We start from the raw sequence: 15,000 nt of genomic DNA, 5'->3' as shown, positions 1-15,000 counted from the left end.
CATCATCTGTAGCCGAACTCGTAGTGTCAGAGTATGAAAGTGATTTGTAATGATTCAGAAGTAAGAAGAATGTCAGCATATTTATGGAATAATGGCGAAGAAGAAGAAAAAGGCACTTTAGGAAAAAAGAAACGAAAACGTTCAACAGCTGTTGTGGGCATCGTTTCTTCATTGAGACGTCTCTCTTCCTCGGTCGAGCAGGAATTTAGAGATTATGGAGATTGCAGAAGTTGACATGAATTCATTCGATGATTTGGCCACCTCTCTCTCTCTCTCTCTCACTCTCTCTCTCTCTCTCTCTGAAGAAACTACGAGAGAGATTGCTCGACGATTTTGAGCGTAAGTAAGACAGTTTTATATCTAATAATAATAATAATAATAATAATAATAATAATAATAACTCACTGTCCCCACTACTCTTCGTAGTAGCCATGATTCCCATGACAAAAGTACTACAGAAGATGGATGCCGGGTACCAACTCAAGAAAAGAGGCAACAGAATCAACCATCTGATGTTCATGGACGACATCAAGCTGTATGGTAAGAGCATCAAGGAAATAGATACCCTAATCCAGACTGTAAGGATTGTTTCTTGGGACATCAGGATGGAGTATGGAATAGAAAAAGGCGCCTTGGTCAACATACAAAAAGGCAAAGTAACGAAAACTGAAGGGATAAAGCTACCAGATGGGAGCAACATCAAACACATAGATGAGACAGGATACAAATACCTGGGAATAATGGAAGGAGGGGATATAAAACACCAAGAGATTGAAAGACGACGATCAGGAAAGAATATATGCAGAGACTCAAGGCGATACTCAAGTCAAAACTCATGGAGGAAATATGATAAAAGCCATAAACACATGGGCAGTGCCAGTAATCAGATACAGCGCAGGAATAGTCGAATGGACGAAGGCAGAACTCTGCAGCATAGATAAAAAAACCAGGATACATATGACAATACACAAAGCACTACACCCAAGAGCAAGTACGGACAGACTATACATAACACGAAAGGAAGGAGGGAGAGGACTACTAAGTATAGAGGACTGCGTCAACATCGAGAACAGAGCACTGGGGCAATATCTGAAAACCAGTGAAGACGAGTTGGCTCAAAGAGTGCATTGGGACAAAAGGACTAATAAAAGTCGAATTGAAGACCCAGAAATTACAGAGACAGTAGAATGAATTACAGACAGAACCAGAGGACTGGGCACAAGCCAACCAATGCCACGGAATATAACCTGGAGACAGACTAAAGAACTAGCCAGCGATGACACATGGCAATGGCTACAGAGGGGAGAGCTAAAGAAGGAAACTGAAGGAATGATAACAGCGGCACAAGATCAAGCCCTAAGAACCAGATATGTTCAAAGAACGATAGACGGAAATAACATCTCTCCCAATATGTAGGAAGTGCAATACGAAAAATGAAACCATAAACCACATAGCAAGCGAATGCCCGGCACTTGCACAGAACCAGTACAAAAAGAGGCATGATTCAGTGGCAAAAGCCCTCCACTGGAGCCTGTGCAAAAAACATCAGCTACCTTTGCAGTAACTAAGTGGTACGAGCACCAACCTGAGGGAGAGAGATAAAACGATCAGGCAAAGATCCTCTGGGACTATGGTATCAGAACGGATAGGGTGATACATGCAAACAGACCAGACGTGACATTGATTGACAAATCAAGAAGAAAGTATCACTCATTGATGTCGCATACCATGGGACACCAGAGTTGAAGAGAAAGAGAGGAAAAAATGGAATAAGTATCAAGATCTGAAAATAGAAATAAGAAGGAATATGGGATATGCCAGTTTGAAATCGTACACCCATAATCATAGGAGCACTAGGCACGATCCCAAGATCCCTGAAAAGGAATCTAGAAAAACTAGAGGCTGAAGTAGCTCCAGGACTCATGCAGGAAGAGTTGTGATCCTAGAAACGGCGCAAATAGTAAGAAAAGTGATGGACTCCTAAGGAGGCAGGATGCAACCCAGAACCCCACACTATAAATACACCCAGTCGAATTGGAGGACTGTGATAGAGAAAAAAAAAAAAAAAAATGAATAATAATAATAATAATAATAATAATAATAATAATAATAATAATAATAATAATAATAATAAAACAACAAGAGATGAAGGACACGATCAGGAAAGAATATATGCAGAGACTCAAGCCGATACTCAAGTCAAAACTCAACGCCAGAAATATGATAAAAGCCATAAACACATGGGCAGTGCCAGTAATCAGATATAGCGCAGGAATAGTGGAATGGACGAAGGTAGAACTTCGCAGCATAGACCAGAAAACGAGGAAACAGATGACAATACACAAAGCACTACATCCAAGAGCAAATATGGACAGACTATACATAACACGAAAGGAAGGAGGGAGGGGACTGCGTCAACATCGAGAACAGAGCACTGGGGCAATATATGAAGACCAGTGAAGACGAGTGGCTCAAGAGCGGCATAGAAGAAGGACTGATAAAAAGTAGTACGAAGACGCCAGAAATATACAGAGACAGGAGAAGACAAGCAGAACATAGGAATGGCATAACAAACCAATGCACGGACAATACATGAGACAGACCAAAGAACTAGCCAGCGATGATACGTGGCAATGGCTACTGAGGGGAGAGCTCAAGAAGGAAACTGAAGGAATGATAACAGTGGCACAAGATCAGGCCCTAAGAACCAGATATGTCCAAAGAACGATAGATGGAAATAACATCTCAACCATATGTAGGAAGCGCAATACGAAAAGTGAAACCATAAACCACATATCAAGCGAATGTCCGGCACTTACACAGAACCAATACAAAAAGAAGAGAAAGAAAGGGAAAAAATGGATAAGTATCAAGACCTGAAAATAGAAATAAGAAGGATATGGGATATGCCAGTGGAAATTGTACCCATAATCACAGGAACACTAGGCACGATCCCAAGATCCCTGGAAAGGAATCTAGAAAAACTAGAGGCTGAAGTTGCTCCAGGACTCATGCAGAAGAGTGTGACCTGAGAAACGGCGCGCATAGTAAGAAAATGATGCTTCTAAATGGAGGCCGGAATGCACCCTGGAACCTCTCGCCATAAATCCACCATCGAATTGGAGGACTGTGATAGAGCAAAAAAAAAAAAAAAAGTAATAAATAATAATAATAATATCCGGAATGATGCATACACTTAGAAGCTGTAGCAAACAACAACTGATATAAAAGAGTTAGATACATTATGGGACACGTAATAATCAGTGCCAAGAAAGAGAGAGAGAGAGAGAGAGAGAGAGAGAGAGAGAGAGAGAGAGACCCTTCTTTGAATATCACATGAATCTGAAAGGGTTATAAAGAAGCCAGATCTCAAGACTCAAAAGGTCAATTAGATTCTTCCGTGATTTACTGATACTCGATTCGTGTGTGGTGGAAGTCAAAGGATTATATTGCAGATAAGAGATCAATTTACAATACTATAAATTTAATCATGAATTCGATAAGTATTTTTATCTCTCTCTCTCTCTCTCTCTCTCTTTATGAATGTATGTATGTATGTACGAGGCAGTTGCACTAACGTGCCCTCTGATAGGCCCACCCCCAGAGATTCAGGAACCGACTGACGTCACGGGCAAAACCCAACAACCTTCTGCTTCTCATCTTCTTCTTCAGCGAGAGTTCTTGGAAATGGCTGAGGTCAAACCCACTCCGCGCCCCCTCCGCCCCCCCCCCCCCCCCCCCCCCCAACCCCTCCCCCCCGCCTCCCTCCCCCCCCGCCCCCGAGACCCCGGCCCCGAGACATTTGGTGCCTGAGTACAAGTGACCCATTGCTGAAAATATTCTGTGTACTCACACACGCACCTTGTTGATTTGTGCTCTCATTGATGATGAAGAAGAAGAAGAAGAAGAAGTCTTGGAGATTTGGCCTCCTCGCGATTCTCTCTCTCTCTCTCTCTCTCTCTCTCTCTCTCTCTCTCTCTCTCTCTCTCGATAGTCCTACATATTGACACAATAGATAAATGTACTGTGGTGTATGTATGTTTGTATATGTATGCATGTATGTATGTATGCAAGCATGCACACTTGAAGGTAAAGCAGGCCACAGCACATCCAAGCTCTGATTAATATCGAGTCGCCTCATCGCCAGTGAAGAAGAAGGAGAAGAAGAAGAAGAAGAAGAAGAAGAAGAAAAAGAAGAAGAGGCATCTGGTGATGACGACAAACAGATGACACATGAATCGCCTCTTGCGTCTCTCGGCTCTTGTTCTCCTTCTTCTTCTTCGTCTTCTTCTTCTTCTCCTTCTTCTTCTTCGTCTTCTTCTTCTTCTTCTTCGTCTTCTTCTTCTTCTTCTAATACGTCAATCGTGACCTTTTCGTTATCATCGCCTGGCTTTGTTAAGACTATGAGAGAGAGAGAGAGAGAGAGAGAGAGAGAGAGTAACAATAAGAAGGGTTGAGTTCAACACGAGACCTTATTCCTTTTGGTTAAGCGCCCGAGTGGAGGGATGGATGGATGCATGCAGACTCCTCGTCAAAGCTACCATAACTGGAAGACGATAATAAAGAGGGACGACAACGACAGACAGAATCTCTCTGTCTCCCTCCCTCCCTCCCTCACTTACTCACTCCCTCCCTCCCTCCTCCCTCCCTCACTTGCTCACTCTCTCTTGAGAGGAGAACTCAGCAACATTGACTGATTGATTGATTGACTAATTGACTGACTGATGTGATGCACAGCAAGCACAATAATAAGTAAACTGGTTCTAATTAATATCAAATAATGGCAGGACTTTAAATCAAGCATAAATCAAGCATTCAGATGGATTTTCATTCCAGTAATAATAATAATAATAATAATAATAATAATAATAATAATAATAATAATAAATAATAATAATAATAATAACAATAATAATAATAATAAATAATAATAATAATAAATAATAATAATAAAATAATAAAAATATAATAATAATAATAAGTAATAATATATATAAAATAATAATATATAAAAGATATGATAATATTATATTATATATATATATATTTATATATATATATTTTTTTTTTTTTTTTTTTTTTTTTTTTTGCTCTATCACAGTCCTCCAATTCGACTGAGTGGTATTTATAGTGTGGGGTTCTGGGTTGCATTCTGCCTCCTTAAGAGTCCATCACTTTTCTTACTATGTGCGCCGTGGCAGAGTGGGTTAGGTCATCAATGGACTGGTTAAGCAACATTGGGGCTGGTCAGTTGTTGGATGGGTGACCGCTCTCATCAGTGTTGATTCCTTGGGAAAGGATCTTTACCATCATTTCCTCAGTCTACTCAGCTGTAAATGCGTACCTATCCCTGATGGGTTAGGGTCCAGCTATGGGTTGAATAGCAAAACTCAGCAATGATGTTAAAAAATGAAGGAATAAACGACAACGACGTAAATGGAACCTCTGGCAACAGAGGAGCTTCGTCCGGCAACCAGGTATTCGACCCAATTGAAGGGGAAGACGGTCAGGTACTTGGAGGTCGTCATCCAGCAACTGACCACCACAACAACAGTAACCAACAGCCTCTGATTGGAGATAATGAATAATAATAATAATAATAATAATAATAATAATAATAATAATAATAATAATAATAATAATAGTTATTATTATTATTATTTATATTATTATTATTATTATTATTATTTGATGATAGGAGAAATGGCAGACAGATCTCCTTCGGAGTCAACAGCGCAGAAGAAGAAGAAGAAGGACAACAGAAAGAGATTCTTCAATGACTGAAGAAGGAAGGTTCAAGTTCGCGAAGAAAGATCCAAATTGCATTGCAATCAACAGGGATACAAATCAGTTATTGGGATCAGGCTGTTTCTTCTGCACGTATTCCATTTTGGAAATTGATAGTGACTCTCTCTCTCTCTCTCTCTCTCTCTCTCTGTGTGTCTTCTGTTCTTCATAGGAATGCTGCTCTGAGGTGCAGAACTGATCACAGGAAATAATGGTAATACTTTTGTGTTCAGCCCTCAAACGACGGAGAGAAATAAACAGCCTCATTATTAATTTCTGTAAATGATGCTTTGATTCCCTGACGGTATCTGTCTATTCTTTCTTCTTCTTCTTCTTCTTCTTCCTCCTCTTCTTCTTCCTCTCTTGCGTTTAACGAAAAGGAATAAAGTTAAGCACTGAACTCCACTACGCAGTAGTTTCTTTGTGATTAGATACAGTTTCTACTTATTATCATTCTCTCTCTCTCTCTCTCTCTCTCTCTCTCTCTCTCTCTCTCTCTCTCTCTCTCTCTGTTTTCCAGATACCAAAATAAAAACTCTTACATGGGAATACAAAATATTACAATTATATGTCGTTGCTTTTGCAATGCATATCATCCTCTCCGTTACTGCATGAAGTGTTGTATAATTATTTGTAATATTTTCAGATACCTTATTTTACTTAGAGTTAATTAATATGTTCTAATAACGTATGTTCAGATTTCGCATAACATAATTATAACGTAGAATGTGGAAAGAGAGAGAAATTAGCATTGTCTGCTCAAAGCAGGAAAGTTGCTGTTATCACTTGAGATAAGGAGATCTCGATGCCTCCGTTTTGTTTTGGAATCCTGTCAATCTTACCAGGCTCGGGACTTGTTTCAGACTTGTGTCTTTCACCATTTTTTCTGTAAAGTTATGTCATATTAGAAGCTTCTAGAAAGCTTCTGGCTAAAACTTTTCACATACATCTGGTACCTGTCATTTCATATAAGTAGTTAGAGATGTTTTTGTATTGAAAACTATCTAATATTACTGGTAAATTAACTCTTATATCTCTCGATTTGTCAAAAAAGAATTTGTTGACTCGTAAATAGCTTAAATTTTGAAGTGGAAAGGAAATGACAAAACTTGATTTCTTTCGAGAAAATTCTATAATCATAGCTTTTATTTTAAAGGACTGTTATCGTCTTAAATCGTGTAATAATAAACGTTATTAATTTTATGATTGTACTCGCACTTTCTCTCTATTTATTGTTTTGAAAGAAAATTATAAGGATTTAGCAAAGACCTGGCCCTAAAACGTTCTGCTCTATGTTACATCCATTTTGGGCCGAGGTCTACTGATCAGTTTTCATACTACGAGAGCAAATTTTTGTTCATTCCGATATCAGAGACCATTGCGTTAGTTGGGAGTCTCTCTCTCTCTCTCTCCTGTAGGAGATAATTTAGATTTTCACATAAACGTAAAGATTTTGTATTTAGTGGTCTTTCACTCATAAATTTTAGATTTGGTATTTCTTAGATTTATTTAATACCACTTATTGCTTATTTGTGGAATCTGAACAGACATTGTACAAGTGTGTAACGGCTCCTTTTTTGGAATACTTTGGTAAACCTTTTGAGTACTACAGTGAAGTTTTGGAATATGGTGAATGTTTGGAGCTAGCTGCAGTAGAAACATAATTGGTACCAAGGGAATGTGTTATTACAAGTTTTAAGTTGCAACTTAGAAACATATTTACAGTGGTTTGGTGAAATTATTTAATTTTTTACACGTTGCAAATTTTTATGTTCTGTGTTTAATTCTTTTAAAGTGATTTTTTGTGCATTTATCCATTTTTCTTATTGAAATTATTTTTGTGCATTTGTCCATTTTCCTTACTGAAGAGTGTGTTTTTTACGTATATTTGTATGATTAATGCTTTCTTAGCGTTTTTTGCAGTTTTGGTATTTTCCATAATGTTCTGTGTTTGCATTTACATTCACAATTTGATTAACTTAATTGTTTTCATTAATTAATCGTTGCATTTTTAATTGAATTTAACACTTGTGAATTACTTTGCATTTACTTAGAATTCTTTTCAAGTTTTGTTGTTGTTTAACACTTGTGAATTAATTTCCAATGTCTCTCTCTCTCTCTCTCTCTCTCTCTCTCTCTCTCTCTCTCTCTCTCTCTCTCTCTCTCTCAACATAAGAGAAGGTGGGAACTCTATGAAAATGTCACAAAACTTGTTCTGTGCAAAAGTGAATCTTCATCTTGTAACATGCAGAAGTTAACACTGTCATTATCAACTTCATTATCATCTTTGTTTTCCCTCTTATGATGGCATCGCCATTTTTGTACAATAAAATGCATCTTTCTTCATTTTCCTTTATCCCTCAAAATCGAGGAGCAACGAAGCAGCTGCCCCACAAGTGGCACTCGCGAAGTCCTATCACGACCCTGTCGAGTGCTTACTGACAAACCTCTTCTTAATCATCTGGTCATGATGACACAACTGGCGCCTGTACACACATTCCCAGCCTCTCAGTCATCCACTTGAACTCTGGTGTGATGCCAGAGAGACGACGTCCTTGAACAGTGGACTGAGTCACTGCCTGGCTGATGTGTCCTCTTGAGAACTGGGTATATAAAGCCCCAGGGCTGCAAGGGAAAGCCAGTCAGTGGGTCTCTTCTGTGGGAGAAATGGCGAGAGAAATTTTTGCACTTATCTTCCTCCTGACAGTGGGGAATTTAGCCTACTGTCAGGAATGGGAGAATCTTCTCTTCATCAAGATGGTAGAAATGCTGGAGAAGCAAGAAGCAGCCTTGAGCCAGCTGAAGGGTAATGCTTTGTTTTTCATTTCTTTTCTCTAAAGATAAAATAGGCCATTCATGGTTTTTATTCACTTTCATTATCACCTATCACAATTCCCAACCTCCTCCAGGGTGTGATGCCATTTGTTCAGGCACGCTTTCCTTTTGGGCTCCATTCGCCTTCCTTTGCATAAGGTGCGTCTGGGAAGGTTCCTTAGATTCACTGTTCTCTTACTTTTCTGTTCGGAATCCATCGTTATTGCTGTCTCTCTCTCTCTCTCTCTCTCTCTCTCTCTCTCTCTCTCTCTCTCTCTCTCTCTCTCTCCTGGCTGAGTGAAGGGGGAGTCCTGGAAGACTTGGATTTCTCTGCCTGGTGGACTGGCTCCACCACATCTTCTTGCTTACTTCTGGAAGGTTCTCTTTGATTGATTTGTGGTGTCATTACAGTTTCTTGTTGGCATACAATCTTCAGTGTGTGCAATGAACTTGATTCCTTGTTGATTAAATGCTGACAATTTATTTTTACATTAAAAGTGGGGTTCCTTTTTATCGTTATCTCTAGCAATATGAAACTAATCTCTAGCTTTCAGCTCAATTTCAGAAGTTCATTATGTTTTCCTCATATATGCAATGCCCCAAGACAGACCTTACGACCCTCAGAGTCATACCTGCAGCATGACCTGGAACTAAGACTGATAGATCAGTCTTAGCTTCAGGATTTGCTTGACTCTCCTTTGGTTACATCCACAGCACAGCTCAAGTGCCAGGGGGCATGGCTGTTTGCTGCAGGACAAGGCTTCCCCTTCATTAGCAAGAGATTACTGAATATGATTGTCAGTTATGCAGGGAATTCAATGATATCTAACAAACCATAATTGTGCTACTAAGTGTTCTTGTTTACATGGTAGGTCAGCCCTGGAGTTCTATTTCCTGACTATCTTCAGCTGAAAAACGTTTCTGCTCAGATTTCTAATAATGCCCTGGGTCTGATTATAGGTGGTTTTTCAGACATCTAAGAGGACCAGTCTGTGGTGTAGCTAGTGAGGATAACCTTCGCTGGAAAGAAGACTCTCAATAGCATATTATGCACCAGGTTCCTGTTCCATTTTTCTGTTTGTATAGACAATACTGTATTAATAGTCATGATCGTCAGACAATACTTGGTGTTACCTTCAACTCATAGCGTTCTTTCCCACAGCAGCTAAAAAGCTTTTCATCTCCAGCTGCCAGGAAACAAAGGTTTTGTTCATTAGGCTACTTCAGGTCTTTCTTTTCTGCTACTGCCTATATCTCTTCTCCTTCGTGTCATGGCGTCTACAGCCATAAAGCTTAGCATTGTTGTTAGGTTTTCTACACCTACAGAGATGACATTATACATGGCATCTGTTTCAGATCTTCATCTTGGCTGTTGTTGTTATGCTTTTCCTTTCTTAGTGTCTGAAGCCTGTCAAGATCTTCATCCTTTACAAAGATTACTGGAAGATGCAATTTCATTTTCCACAGGGAACTTCATTTAAAGCTCACTCAGTCCCTTCACCCCAAGAGCCAGTGTGTGAGAGCTGCTCACTTTGAAGGACTTCCACATTCACACTCTGTCACACTGTTATGTTGCCACACATCCCAGTACCAGGAGCCTTCTGTTCCTTGCATTGTCAAGCCATGAATTGGTCTTCATAGCAGTTTTTGTTGCGCTGGTTTCTGTTACTTTAAAAATGTTGTTATATTTGTTATGTATGCTTACTACATTTGTTTTCTGTTGAAGTTTTAATTGATTTTAGTTTCTATACCTTTGCTGTTTTCTGATCTATTTTCTGTTTTCTTCAGTGGTGGGTAGTTTCCCCTCATCTCTTACACAAGTGAAGAGAAAAGCCAGAGTCAGCCCCGGCTTCTTCACTAGAAATCTATAATGAACACAGAAGAACCTTTGTATACTCTCCAGCATAACTCTCTCTCTCTCTCTCTCTCTCTCTCTCTCTCTCTCTCTCTCTCTCTCTCTCTCTCTCTCTCTCTCCTTTCTAGGACTCTGGCTAATGAGTTTTCTCATGTCTCCATTTTATTCACATATTCCTTGTGCAGTATAGTTTTAAAGATAAAGACCAGCTTTTTTAAAACAATGACTTATCTTTCCAGGAATGCAGGAGAAACAGGAACAGGTCGAAGGCAAACTTCAAGGTAATTCTTATGTAGTATTTTGCTACTTCCAAATGTTTATGTTCTGCTTCATAACAAACTCCTATACATCATGAGTCTCTGATTCATAGAATGAGGCAAGTTACTGTGAATGTCAGCCTAGTGTTTTGGGAAGAGAGACTAATAATCTCCAAACAATGACTGATCTTTTCAGAAATCCAGGAGAAACAGGAACACGTCGAAGGCAAACTTCAAGGTAATTCTTATATATTTTACTTCCAACTGTTTATGTTCTGCTACATGACAAATTCTTATACTTCATAGTCTCTCTGCTTCATAGAATGAGTCAGGGAGTTGCTGTTGAAGTGAGGAGACGAATGATCTCTAAACAATCCTTTCTATTTCCAGAAATGCAGGAGAAACTTCAAAACGTCGAAATTAACCTTCAAGGTAATTTTTGTCATTTTTTCCGAGTTTGTGTTTTACTAAAGAGCAAAGTTCTTTACTTAAAGAGTAAAGAAAATAAAATCAAGTTTGTGTCAGCTTCATGCTTCTTAGGCCAAATTTTTTTCTACAGAGAATTCCTGATAAAAGGTCACAGATAAAGCCAACTTTGACTGACACATTATACTCTAATATCTCTATAAGCTCATAATCAGTACCATATATGCTGAATGTTTTGTGTCTGTAGTTTCAACTGATTTGTAACTAAGGAAGACACTAGAGTCCTGCATAAGGTAACGCTGATGATATACTGCTCAATATTCTAAAGTGGTTATGAAAGTCAAAGTTTATGAGCTATTGTTTATTCTCTTAATTTCTTCATGGACAGCAACAGACAGCCAGGACTCTCTGCAAAGTGATTATGTACTCACTTTGCAGAGGGTCCTGGCTGTCTGTCGCTGTACGTAAATAAAGCGAAAGAATAACCAATAGCTTATAAAGTTTGATTTCCATAACCACTTCGGAATATTGAGCAGTATATCATCAGAGTTACCTAATGCAACTCTAGTTTCTTCCTTAGTTATGAATCAGTTGAAACTACAGACACGAAGCTTTCAGTAAGACAGCCACTGACATCAAGGGGTCACAAATACCTTTCAGGTGTTCCATCTCGTGGTGAAGTTCTGGAAAGGAAAAATCAGTCTTCCTTTACATGGCAGCATCATCAAAGGACACTGGATTCAAATGAAAATGTAACAGAGTGAAGTAAGTTCTGCCACTTCGGAATATATGGTACTGATTAAGTGCTCCAGAGATGATGGCAGGATCATGCAAAGCCTTTATACTGAAAACACCAGGTTTAGGAGTAGCTGGACTCTCTAAAGACTCTGTCATAATACACATTTCCACTCCCACCTTTTTAAAAGAATTTCAGTTTAACGTTGAATATATGACCAGGGCTGGGACATGCATGACTCACATGTGTTTGTGCGTGGGTGGGTGTGTGCCTGCCCATGCAGGTAAGTGAGAAAGAATGCTCACCATCACTTGCAGAGGGCGTTTTAAGTATTGGAAAAAATGTACAGATTAATAGTAATTGATGTTCAAGATTTAGTTGACATATAGAACGCTCTGACCCAGCACCTTTGGAGACAGATAGGACCCTTCCTTCATTCCTTCCTTCCTTCCTTCCTTCCTTCCTTCCTTCTCCCATTTCATTCTATGGGAAGGAAGCAATACTCTTACAATCATAGCAGAAAGATCTGATAGAGTCTTCATACTTAATGGGTCTCAAGTCAGCCTCATGACTGAAGCATCTTCTAAAGGAGATTATTTTTCTCTTTCCAGATATCTGGACGAAACTGGAGACATTAGAAGGTAACTGCAAAGCTTCTTCTTCTTTCCTTCTTTAGTGTTCGTCACTCGCTTCTTGAGGCTCAATTCTGACGGTTGTAGAAAGCAGAGAATAGTCAATGTTAGGTTCAGTGATACTGAATGATAAGAACAAGGAGATGGTCTCTTACAAAGCAGGATTATTAAAATATCATGGCAGGAGAATGGATGATTAAGACCATTGGAACTGACTGCATAATTACTCCTCTATCATTTAGTTTATTTAGGGTCTGGTTCTTTTAGGATAACTTACACATGTTTAATTAAGAATTTTATGTCATCGTACTGATATATATATATATATATATATATATATATATATATATATATATATATATATATATATATATATCATATATATATATATATATATATATATATATATATATATATATATATATATATATATATATATATATATATATATATATATATATATATATATATATATATATATATATATATATATATATATATATGTATATATATATATATATATATATATATATATATATATATATATATATATATATATATACTTCATCTCGAGTACATCCTGCATATTCCAGTGATCCATCAGGAAACCAAAGGCTGCCTTGGAAGGGAGGACTTGGAGCACTTCAAGAACATATCATCAGCAGGTAAGTTTTTCATATGAGAGGGATTTTATATGATTCTTAATTGACTGTTTTTGTAATATTTCCCATTGTCAGTAGTAGAAATGAATGATACTAAGATTTGTATTGGTTAACTAAGCACTATGGTAAAGAACTTTGATAAGATAAGACTTAGACATATTATGAGTAAAAGTATGAATAGCATCTGAAGTGCATAATAAGAGTTCCAGGTAAGTGTTCATAGGATGACTTTTCCTTTCCAGGACAAGAACTGGAATCCTCCCTTCGCCAGGGAATGTCTAGAGTCATCTCTTTGTTGGAGACTGGAGGAATAGGTCAGTCACACTTATGTTCTAGAAAGGATTATAGAATTGTTACATATATTTCTCTGTAGATGCAAATTCAGTTACACTGAGATGTTTCTATCTTGATTCACTAGATCAAGGAATCCCTTTCTGGAGAGTTTATCTATCGGTCATTTACTCATCTTTCTATGTGAGTTTTATCTTAGGGAATGTATGGAATGACTGCTCACTGCTCTGTTATATCAATGTTCCTGTCTACCTGGATTTGCACAGGATAGTTCGCGCTGTGAAGGTGAGAGAGAGACATTCTCATTTCAGTGTTCTTTTCTTCTTCTTCTGTTCTTCTCCTACTCTGGCATAAATTCGTCGTTGACTTCTCTTTTTAGGTCGGGCCAAAAGAGAAGAATCAATATAATTACATTTTCCCTTAGTTATGATAACAGTCATGTTGAACCAGCTTTCTTCCCTTATAATTCTACTTCACAAGGAATATTGAGTTAGTTTTGAGAAATGTTTCGAGTCTGCCTCTAACAACAACAATCCTGAGTTTGGGGTCGTTCTGATTGACTGCCCTCCTCGATGCCAGCAGGTGCAAACCTTTGAGACAGCAGTGTCCTTTCTTTTGTGTGTCCCGTTTTAAGACTTCTGCCTCACTCCATAACAACCAAAAAAGCAAGATGAGACTTGTGGGTCTTTCTCCCCTCAAAGTTCACCCTTGTCCACCTGATGACCTTCCAGAATTAAATGGAAGCTCTTTCCCTAATAGGATCAGACAGATAAAATTCCAAGTCACCATTTCAACTGCCTTTCCTGCTACAAGGAGCATTTGTCTTTCCTTAATATGGAAATTATATCTGATTTCATGACGGGTTTGGTTTCGTAATCATCTGTTATACGTTTATACGCATTTAAGAGTTCAATTGTTTTTATCCAGCATCATATCAATTGCAAGTCCCCCTGTATGTCTCCTGAAAGGACATCAGCTGCCCTCCCTCAGAACAAAAGAAAGAGACATTCCGCAAGGCCTCTTTCCTCAAAACTATTAATCATTGCCTCCCGAACAGACATCGACGAGTGCACCCAAGGGAAGGATAACTGTAGCCCCCTGGCAACATGCAAGAACTCCGTTGGGAGTTACAACTGCTTCTGCAACCCACCTTTCGAGGGAGATGGACGAACCTGTGGTAAGGGAAGACGAACCTTTGTGTTTCTGAGCCTTTTTGCTTCAGAGTGAAAATTTGTGAAGAAAGTCGGCAGAAAAGAGCTGAATTTTTGGCTCTCGTGTAACCTTCCTCATTCCTGCAGCCTCTTTTTCCTCCTCCTTCCAGAGTTCCCATGCAAAAGCCCGGCAAAGGTCTTCGAGGGTCTGTGATGCGTGGTAATGTTGAAGGAAGTGAGGACCTTTGAGGAGTTAAAGGTCATCTGCCATGAGGCAGGTGGCCATCTCCTGCAAGACTTTACCCATACAAGTTTACAGGAAGTTGGTGGGGCTTTTCCTTCTTCTGGTAAGTTACTTCCTGACTTAATCTAATAATAATATTCATCAA

General features: G+C 38.7%; 1 protein-coding gene and 1 long non-coding RNA gene across 3 annotated transcripts in view; one reads left to right on the top strand and one right to left on the bottom strand.

Moving 5' to 3' along the window:
* The window catches only part of LOC135204442 (uncharacterized), a 441,768-nt gene that overhangs the window by 406,417 nt on the left and 20,351 nt on the right, over positions 1 to 15,000 (bottom strand). The gene's annotated exons all lie outside the window — the stretch shown is intronic.
* On the top strand, positions 8,439 to 14,977 carry LOC135204440 (uncharacterized). 2 transcript variants are annotated; one of them, XM_064234641.1, is made up of 8 exons: positions 8,439 to 8,593; positions 10,696 to 10,737; positions 10,910 to 10,951; positions 11,104 to 11,145; positions 13,101 to 13,172; positions 13,412 to 13,483; positions 14,518 to 14,637; positions 14,782 to 14,975. In XM_064234641.1, exons 1-8 carry the CDS (start codon positions 8,455 to 8,457, stop codon positions 14,823 to 14,825), a joined length of 573 nt encoding a protein of 190 aa, XP_064090711.1. In that variant the 5' UTR covers positions 8,439 to 8,454; the 3' UTR covers positions 14,826 to 14,975. The 2 variants fall into 2 exon arrangements, with proteins under 2 accessions (XP_064090711.1, XP_064090712.1); XM_064234642.1 differs by lacking the exon at positions 10,910 to 10,951 and having other exon boundaries at positions 14,782 to 14,977.

This window comes from Macrobrachium nipponense, chromosome 47 (genome assembly GCF_015104395.2).
Source record: "Macrobrachium nipponense isolate FS-2020 chromosome 47, ASM1510439v2, whole genome shotgun sequence".
Lineage (NCBI taxonomy): Eukaryota > Metazoa > Arthropoda > Malacostraca > Decapoda > Palaemonidae > Macrobrachium > Macrobrachium nipponense.
This window is presented reverse-complemented; position numbering and strand designations above follow the sequence as displayed.